Here is a 10,501-nt window from a genome sequence, read left to right as displayed (position 1 = left end):
GTATGAATTTTTTCTTATAAATTTTTATAGTCATAGTAGATTATTATAACGACGGACGAGAACATAATCTCGCATCGAGGCAAACCTATATAAATTTTATGTACTCTCATGTGTCTATTTTTTCCTGCGATTTTATTACGATGATACATAATTAGGATTTTAATTCTCAACAGTATACATGACGAATATCATATAGCCCAATACAGCCCACATGTTTCAAATGTGTAAAAGGGACTGTGAAGTATGGCCCACGAAGCTATTGGGCTAGGGTGGATATGGAGCCCACCAGGGCCACCACCAAGTCCTGTTCATTTTGACTTTTGACCATAAAAGGACAAAATTTCGAAAATTGGGGTTGTTATTTCCAAAGCCGATCCCTAAAGTATATGAAATTTCCTGATTTCGGTTTGTTTTGTATTAATCTTCATATTTTCGTACCTAAAGTTGTGACTTTATTCTTCATTAATTCATAAGTCAAAGATATGAATAGAATCAAGGGAAAATTGCAGCTGAGGTACCAAATATTTCGTTTATTAGCAGACTTTGCCCAAACCTTTAGTTTGTGCTACCCACGATACCAAACCTTTCAAAAACTCGCAGTGGAAGTCCAAATGGATGGAAACTATTAATTTGACCATTAGTTGACCAAAGATTTAACGTTGACCAATTTTGACTAATTTTAAAAGAATAAAATGGTAACTTTACATTTTTCAACAAAAAAAATAAAATAATTACAATATATTAATAATTAAATCAAAACACAAAAATACTATTCATCTTTTTCTCCACCCCCCTCCGCCACACACAATCACCCACTCACTCCACAAAACCAAATCCCACCAAAACACACACTGTGAGAGCTTGATTGTGCACAAGAATGATGGTTGAGTGCGAAAGCAAAACCCAAAAATTCTTACACAATTTCTGCTGGACAACAGTGAACGGGACGACACAAACGATAAATCAAATGTGTGAAAGAACCAAAACTAGAAAATCACAAGCTGCAGATAAAACGCATGGTCTTTGATGTGAAAGGGCACGTTGACGATTTGAAAGACCCCAATTGATGTAGGTCACGGTTCTTGAAATTGCGAATGAAGGCGGCAAAATGCTGATTACTGGTGCGCATTAGTGGAAGTTATGTATGTCATCGTTGAATCTTCATTCTACTAATATCAATATACAATTTTTTAGGGTGATTGAAGTGGGGCAGGAGGAATTGGCGGAGGAGGAGCTAAAGAATTGGATGGGCGAGACGGAGAATCCGGAGATGGTGATGCAGAAGCCATCTACCCAAGTCCTAACAATTCCCTAATCAAGAAATTCTGTATTTCAGCTACAAATCATTCTATAGCAAAATTTCACCCACTAAAATTCCTAAAGTTTCCAATCTTTACAAATCAATGAATTAATGAACTACATCCATTCACAGAAATTAATAAAAAAAAAAAAAATTCCTATCCAAAGAACCAATCATCAACAGACCAAGTCCTTTATAAAACCCCAAATTCTGCACACATCAAGAAACAGCAAAGAGACTTCCAACTTTCAGTTTAACCAAATGGAAGCCAAGTTAACAAGAACCTAACCAAATTCAATATTTTTTATTCATAAAAGTGATGAGAAAATCCCGGATTGAGCACACTCAAAAATCGTATATTGATATTAGCAGAATGAAGGAGGAAGATGCTGGCAAGAGAGCCAACGATGCGACGGTTGGATTTAGGGATTTCTTGGAGGGGGTTGGAGATGCCGAAAGAATATACGTGACTCAATGACGACGAGAAGTAATGAGGCTACAGAGATTGATTAGAATGTAGTGAAAGTGTAATGGGCTTGGATGGTGGAGGGGAGGGGGGGGAGTGGAGAAGAAGATGAATAGTGTTTTGTGTTTTGATTTAATTATTAATATATTGTAATTTTTTTTGTTGAAAAATGTAAAGTTACCATTTTATTCTTTTAATATTAGTCAACCTATTGGTCAATGTTAAATTTTTCGTCAACTAACGGTCAAATTAACAGTTTTCATCCATTTGAACTTCCACTGCGAATTTTTGAAAGATTTGGTATCGTGGGTGGCACAAACTAAATGTTTGGACAAAATCTACTAATAAACGAAATGTTTGGTACCTCGACTGCAATTTTCCCTAGAATCAATCACGACTTGTTGCGATAACTTGATTAACCTTCAATGCAAATGTCGTAAGGTATTCAAAAGTTTCAATTTAAGGACCATATTTAGACAACCGATTTATTAAAGTTCGTGTGTTTCGTAGGCGAGAAAACGATCAATGCCATCTATTATCTTAAAATATCACATTTCTTACAATATCTATGTTCGGTACAATTAAAAAAGTTAATTAAAATCAAAATCAAGATCAATAATTTTAACCACACATTTGATGGAATCTATAACTTTTCAACCACACATTCATTCAAATATTATCAAAGTCTACTAAAATTTTGATTTTTATCTAATCCAAACAAGCATTATCACAACTTCTTCCCCTCCGAAAATATTTAGGCAGATTTAGGTCCTTGGTGCCTTGAATTGAATAAAAGTGTACTCTGGGTATGAAAAAATAGGTGACTTCATTATTGTTTTATAATCAATTGAAAGTTTTAAGTACATTATTTCCTCCAAGCGACTAAAATTAACACCAGTGAATCGATAACTGGCACTTTTGTGATACAAGACTCAATAATGTTAATAAAAAATAAAAGAGACCCAAAAAAAAAAAAAAAAAGTGAGGAAGAAGAAATGCCCAATATCTTCATTCCAAAAGGTTAATTCTTATCTGAAGAAGCGTCTATTGGTCATAGAGAGACGGATAGACGAAAGGATGCACAGCACAGCCATGCAAACAAATCCACCTAATAGAAGACCACTTGAAATGTTGCCTTTGTCGAGAAATTTGTTTGTTTTCAATGTCTCCTCGTCTTCTACAGCCCCACTTTGTTTTATTGCTCTCTTTATCTCACAACTTACACCGAAACCAACACCAACTCCGGTTGCCAAAAGGAATGCAATAATCTGTAAATTTTTTATCAAACCCTTTCATTAGATCAATTAATGGGGAAAAATTACCAAGTTCTTAAGAGTCGTTTAAGGACCTTGTCTCCGTAGAAATCAAATTCTTGTAAAAACCCATTACGGATAAGCCTCTTCTCATTCACCACGTTGTATATGGCAAAAGGAATTTGAATCAAAGTGTAGGCGACTCCTGCAAGTGCAGTTGCAAGTACATACCTGCAAGTGCACAAAAAGGCAGCACTAATTAAATAACACTTAAAACGAAAAAGAAGATAAAAAAATTATGAGTATCTTGTCACCTTTTCTGTGTATAACGTTACCTGTAAGCAATGAGATCTGAGAACTTAGTTTTGGTACCATCACTATTCGTGAAATTGTTAATCACCATAAGTGCAACAGAAGTAGCTAATAGTAGAAGGGCAAAAATCCTGAGAACGAGGACTGAGTTTCTCACAGACTGGGAAGCCATTTTCGTCTGGAATTCTCTCTTTTTTACCTTTAATTATTCACACTCTAATAGTCATATGTAAACACGCTTATATATACTAACATTTGACGTGAAAACTTTGTCAGTTTCGACACGTCAAGGACTTTGTTTTGGCCTGCAGAACACGGTATTGTTCCAACTTGAATATTCTGAGAAAATCTTGATCATATTGTAATAAATTATTAACAATACGCTTGTTGAAGAAAACGAAAGCGGGAGTTCTTATGCTAACGAGACAAGTTGTAAATTTTAATCGATATTATTCATAGCTAGGAAAACGCGTATGCCTTCAGATTCCTCCTCTCGTGCAAATACATATATGCTTACAAGTTAAAACAAATTTATTCGAATAAATTTGGCTTCGACTAAACAAAAACTCCGTCAAATCCACCCCTGTAGTCAGATAAAGATCCAAGATGTTCATATGAGAAAATGGTCAACATCATGTACTCGTGAATATTGTGGGTTAACTAAACATTGGCTTGTGAGTTTGGTTGATGGAAAATGTTATGTGTTGACACACCTGGCCGAACTACTGGGGTCCATGGCCTACTTCTATCGAACCACGTGACATTTTATCCGAGGCCCCCAGGTCAATAGGAGTAGACCAGCATACTATAACCACGGCCATGACGTGGCCCAAATGTTGACGCGAAGTGAATATGTAATGTGGTCTTCTAGCCGAGGCCCATCACTCCGAGGCCCCATCTTATCCGAGGCTCTAAGGCTCTAAGCAGCACTCCTCCCCAGAGAACCGGTCTTACACAAGGATCATTCCTAATGGATTGATGGGACACTCATTATAGAGTGCAAGTGTCTTGTCTTGTCAATGTAGTGGCGGAGTCACCGACTAATAAATGTGTAGCAGGCTAGGAAGTCAAATGTGATACCTATAATTTGACATGTAGACTTACGAGATGAGGTCACGTGTACTCCCAACCAAGGGTCACGATCTAAGTTGTAATACTATAAATACTACCCATGTATCTCTCACAAGGGTAATGCAAGATTCAACACTAGAACAAATACAATATTCTTTACATTTTACTCTCTTGCAACATATATGAATTCATACTCGCATTCTACAAATATCAATTGGTAATTATTGTACAATCGTTATGCAAACATCTCGTCGAATTCCGAACGTTCTCGTCCCGCATCTTTAAGTCGCTCCCACGCCCCATTTTGCTATTATTTCTAGACTGTCCATGTGTCTTAACGTGTTAGACCAGGCTTACGTGTGCACGGGTGGATCCGGTATCTATTGGCAATGTATTCTGGGGTCAACAGATTGACGTCGTCTGTGGAAAACCATACTATAACCACGAGCAACCATATGGAGAAAGCTTATCAAAAAGAATATTTAGGCATTCCCCTTGAAAAATGATTTGTTCTTAGAAAAGAACAAGTGGAAGCCCCATAACTTAGCAATTATTTGGAGTTGGAACAAAAGAGAATGAGTTCAGAGGAGGATGTACCCCCTAGAAGGGTAAAAGAAAATGTGGGAATGCCCCCACCGGCTGCTGCCCCTGCAGCCCGACATTGACCTCACCACCACCACAGAAGATGTGGCATGCGGATGGCTGCCCAACTCTCGAGAGAAATGGCCACCATGACCGCGAACATTAGGGGCATTGCTAGCCAAAACATGGCCATGAGAGAACTCATGGTCCAAATGTTGCCAGGGAGGCTTCTCCATTCCTCCCTATGCACTCCAAGAACATTACGACCAAGATGAGGAAGTTCAAAGCCAAAGGGTTGTACCGCCAGAATACAACCGAGGCAGGAGCCCTATGGAGAGGAAAGTAGAAGTTGATGTTTCCTCCAATTATGCTGCTGGCTGACCCACCGAGGCCTAGCATAACTAGGACAAATTTCCACTAGTGTATGAGCCAGAACAAAGGCCTAGGAGGTCTAACAACGTCTTTGACAGAATTAGCCCCGCAGAACTGAGGCACAGACAACAGCAACAACAGCAACGCGAGCCTCGGAATAGACCACAATCCCCACCTCCAATGTCTCATCAGCCGGAGGAAAGGCATGAGAATGCCCCCTGTGATGTTTCGCCTAGAAATAGGCGCCAAAGGAGGGAAGAGGAGGCTAAGACCCAAGCTGGACCCTCTCATCAACTACCCAGGTATGAAGCCGAGGAAAATGACAACTCAGATAAGCAGCAGAGGTCCTGTGACTTGGACGACGACGATGAAAATTTGTCATTCTCAAGGGAACTAAGAAGTGCCCAGGTTCCTAGCTACTATGTGATGCCCAAAATACCAAAGTATGACGGGAGAGACGACCCGGAGAAACACCTAATGCTTATAAAACTCATATGAGCCTTAGAGGCGCCACCCCAGCTGTGAAGTGTAGAGCTTTTCATTTGACACTTAGTGGAGCGCCTAAAATTTGGTATAGTCGACTTCTACCTGGGAACATAAGGAGTCGGCCAGAATTCAAGACATGAAGCAAGCGCATGGGAAATCCCTAAAAAGCTTTTTATCATGCTTTACTAACGAAATGACGTACTGCGTGCAAGTCACCGATCGTGAGGCTTTATCAGCCCTAAGAGGATGTCTGAATATGAATACCCTGTTTTGAAGGGACGTGCAAAACTAAGATCCTACCACCTATGACGCCCTGTTGGAAATGATGATATGGAAGATTATCAATGAGGAATTAATTGAACACCGGAATCGGGCCAGCAGAGGCCTCCCACCTTAACAGAGACAACGCGCCAGGGGACCGACCTCCCACTTGATGGACTACCAGATGAACCCACCTGGTAATAGAAATTCAGGGCAAGCACTTGTCACAACCACTTTGAACGCAGTTCCAACTTTGGTATATAAAGATGTCAATCTAACTATTACCGACCCGCAAGCAGGAACTTCACAACAAGCTCCCTGTAGAGGAAGAGATCGGGGCGCAGTTCAGGACCTAGGAATAGGCCTAATCAGAACCCCCCCAATTATTGTACGTACCACTGCTCTTAAGGTCATGACACGTCCGAGTGTCGGGAGTACACATACCACAACCAACGGGAACACCCCCAAGACAGGAGAAATGAGTCGCCACAGGTGCACAGGCCCCCACCTAAGAAGGACCAGCGACCTAGGCGTGAGGAGGCCGTTCCCCGCCAGTGAGATGTATCCCCCCGTCGAAGAGAACACGGTGCGGATAGACCCAGGAAAGGACACAGGTATCATGGGAATCGTCATGCACGAGAAGAGGCCCCTATTCACGAGATAGATACCATATTTGGAGGCCCCTATGTAAAAGAAAAAATTCGCAACGCAAAACGGAACTATGCCCAAGAGGCTAAATGCCTCCCACTAACCAGTTATATCGTAGATAGCAGCTCCCGAAGAAACCAAGTACCGCCCATCGTCTTCACCCAAAAGGACTCTAAAGGGGTTCACTACCCCCATTGTGATGCACTTGTGGTAAGGGCCGTTATGGCTCGAAATAGACTCAAGCGAATGCTAGTAGATAATGAAAGCTCCGTTAACATCTTGTTCAGGTCCACCTTTGATAAGATAATCCTGGACCACGAGCTGACGCCCACCACCACTTTTCTATACAGATTTACCAGAGATAGTATCACTCCGAGAGAAAAAATAACGTTGACGGTAGAGATGGGAGAGTCCCCCCAAATCGCCATGAACTTCATGAAATTCCTTATTGTAGATAGTCGGTCAGCTTACCACGGAGTCTTAGGTAGACCAGCCTTGCAGGAGTTAGGAGCCGTCAACTCCATCCACCACTTATGAATGAAACTCCCAACTGAGAACAGGGTAATAACAGTGAGAGGTGAACAAAGAGGATCCAGAGAATGCTACCTGAGCTCTATTAGAAAGGTTGAGCCCCGGGACGTACATGCCATCCTGATTGATGTGGATATGGCAGACGTCCCAAGCGAGGCTCCTCCTGAACGAGAGGATGTTGACATGATCGACGCACCTCCCGAGCACGAAGAACTCTCCATGATCGATGAGATCGATCTCCATTTAACTGAACATGAAACCCGAACAACTCCGGTTGAGGAACTAGAAATCTTCCCGATCGACCCTGCTACCTCGCGAAGGCGTTGAAAGTAGGCATATGCCTGGGCGACGACATGAAAGAAAAATTGAAAGACTTTCTCTGCAAGAACCTTGACGTCTTTACTTGAAGGCATGAGGACATGGTGGGCATAGACCCCAAGGACAGCTGTCACCACCTAAAGATAGATCCTCAAATTGCCCCGCATCGACAGAAAAGAAGAGCCTCAACCCGAAAAGGTATGAGGCTCTGAAGGAAGAAGTGCAGAAGCTCATCAAGAACGTCTTCATTAGGGAGGCCATCTACTCGAAGTGGGTCTCCAACCCGATACTCGTTAAGAAGCACAACGGTAAGTGGATGGTATGTATCGACTTTACGAATCTCAATAAGGTATGTCCTAAAAATAGCTTCTCACATCCGAGAATTGATCAATTGGTAGACTCCACCGTCGAGCATGAGCTCCTGAGTTTCATGGATGCCTACTCGGGCTATAACCAAATATCCATGTACCTGATCGATGAGGAGAACACCTCATTTACCACTAACAGAGGCCTTTATTGCTACAAGATGATGCCCTTTGGGTTGAAAAACACCGAGGCCACCTATCAAAAGCTTATCAACAAAATGTTCGTGGACGTCATTAGCAAAAAGATGGAAGTCTACGTTGACGATATGCTTGTGAAAAGCCTGAAGGTAGACGACCATGTGAAGCACTTGGATGACACTTTTCGAACCCTCAGAAGGTACAGGATGAAGCTCAACCCTCTCAAGTGCGCTTTTGGCATTGCCTCTGGTAAATTCATGGGGTACATGGTCAATCAAAGAGAAATCGAAGCCAACCCTGAAAAGATCAATGCCTTACTCGAGATGAGATCACCCCAAAAACCCAAGGAAGTCCAAAGTCTAATGGGACGAGTGGTAGTCCTTAGCCGCTTTGTCTCAAGGCCACCGATAAATCTCTCCCGTTCTTTAAGGTATTGAAAGTTGGGAAGAAGTTAAAATGGAATGAGGAATATGAAGAGGCCTTCCAAGGCCAGGAAAGGCATCTAGGGCAGGCCCCCCTCCTCTCCAAGCCAAAGCCTGGCGATATCTTTCAAGTATACTTGGTCGTCTCTAATGAGGCCATCAGTGTGGTCCTAACCCGAGAGGAAGGAACAACCCAACTTCCTGTGTATTACACCAGCAAGGCACTCCTATCTCCGAAAACTCATTATTTCGATATGGAGAAGCTAGCCTTAGCCTTGATCACAGCTTCTAGGAAGCTGAAGCCCTACTTTCAAGCACACACCATTTACCTACTGACCAACTTCCCTTTGAGGCAAGTGTTACAGAAGCCAGATGCCTCGAGAAGACTACTGAAATGGGCAGTAGAGTTAAGTGAATTTGACATTGTCTTCGAGATAAGGGCGTCATCAAGGGCCAAGCCTTAGCTAATTTTGTAGCAGAGTTCACCAATGTACCCAAGATGGAAGAGGTTATGGAACCTATTGAGCCCTCCACGTAGAACTTGTTCGTGGATGGTTCGACTGGAGACACGGATTCGGGAGTTGGGGTAGTCCTTGTCAGCCCAGAAGGTCACAAGTTGAACTCAACCGTGAGATTTGGATTTAAGGCCACCAACAACGCTGCTAAGTATGAGGCACTCCTTGTGGGCCTCAGATTAGCCAGAGAAATGCAAGTTAGGAGGCTACGTATCAACAGTAACTCCCAGCTGGTGGTAAGCCAAGTGAATGGCAATTTTTCAGCCAGGGATAAAACCATAGCCTCCTACTTGAAAATGGTGATGAACCTTCTCCCATCTTTTGAAAAATTCGAAATAATACAGATCCCTCGCCTCGAGAACACACATGCAGATGCACTCTCTAAACTCGTGAGTAGCAAGGACTCCGAATTGCTTGCGATAGTACCAATTGAGCACCTCCTCACACCGTCTACCGAGGCCCCTGAAGTGATGTGGGTCGAAGGAACCCCCACCTGGATGCAGCGGATCATAGCTTACATAAAGGACTAGGTCCTACCTATTAACAAAGATGAGGCCTACAAATTGAGAAGGAGATTAGCTCATTTCCTCTTCATCGATGATGTACTCTACAAAAGAAGCTTCTCCTCTCCACTTCTTCGCTGCGTGGGGGGAGACGAGGCCACATACATCCTAAGGAAAATCCACGAAGGTGTTTGTGGCAATCACTCGGGAGGGTTAGCTTTGGCACAAAAGGTACTGAGACAAGGGTATTACTAGCCCACCCTGAAAAGGGATGCGCTTCAATTCGTGCGCAAATGTGACAAGTGCCAATGTTTCTCTCCCATTTAGAGGCAACCCTCACAGGAGCTAACTGCTGTCTCTAGCCCATAGCCCTTATCCAAGTGGGGCATGGACCTGATAGGTCCCTTACCTAAAGGCAAAGGAGGCACGAATTTCGCCATTGTGGCCATTAATTACTTCACGAAGTAGGTTAAGGCCGAACCACTAGCAAAAATCACAGAAGCAAACACTTCTAAGTTTTTTTGGAAGAATATCAAATGTCGGTTCGGAATTCCTCACTCGATAGTTTCAGACAATGGAAAGCAGTTCAACAATAAAAATGTCAGGAACCTATGTGAAGAACTTGGAATCAAGAAACATGTCATCATCCTCAAGCCAATGGCCAAGTTAAAGTTGTAAACAAGACAATCAACACGTCTACAAAAGAAAATTAGATGCATCAAAGGGAGCCTGGGTTGATGAGCTGCCTCAAGTGCTTTGGGCGATCCGAACTACCACCAAAACTCTCATGGGGGAAACTCCTTTTCTCATAGCCTATGGAACTGAAGCCATGAGCCCAGTCGAGGTCGGCTTAGCATCACCTTGTCATCTACACTTCAGCGAAATATCTAATGACGAGCTACGGAGGTTCAACCTTGACTTCATTGATGAAAGAAGAGATGACTCCCCGCTGAGGTGA

At 42.4% G+C, this 10,501-nt stretch overlaps 2 protein-coding genes across 2 annotated transcripts; one reads left to right on the top strand and one right to left on the bottom strand.

Moving 5' to 3' along the window:
* Window positions 1-2,772: 2,772 nt before the first annotated feature.
* On the bottom strand, window positions 2,773-3,503 carry LOC111402802 (CASP-like protein 4D1). The gene is made up of 3 exons (XM_023031133.1): window positions 3,355-3,503; window positions 3,115-3,274; window positions 2,773-3,034 (listed from the first exon to the last, which is right to left on the bottom strand). Exons 1-3 carry the CDS (start codon window positions 3,501-3,503, stop codon window positions 2,795-2,797), a joined length of 549 nt encoding a protein of 182 aa, XP_022886901.1. The 3' UTR covers window positions 2,773-2,794.
* A 3,785-nt stretch (window positions 3,504-7,288) lies between these two features.
* Window positions 7,289-10,501, top strand: LOC111402791. The gene is made up of 7 exons (XM_023031127.1): window positions 7,289-7,604; window positions 7,699-8,477; window positions 8,534-8,977; window positions 9,064-9,276; window positions 9,385-9,462; window positions 9,571-9,788; window positions 10,249-10,501. Exons 1-7 carry the CDS (start codon window positions 7,289-7,291, stop codon window positions 10,499-10,501), a joined length of 2,301 nt encoding a protein of 766 aa, XP_022886895.1.

Source organism: Olea europaea, chromosome 1 (genome assembly GCF_002742605.1).
Source record: "Olea europaea var. sylvestris chromosome 1, O_europaea_v1, whole genome shotgun sequence".
Lineage (NCBI taxonomy): Eukaryota > Viridiplantae > Streptophyta > Magnoliopsida > Lamiales > Oleaceae > Olea > Olea europaea.
Note: the sequence above shows the minus strand (reverse complement) of the source record. Positions and strands in the feature narration are given on the sequence as shown.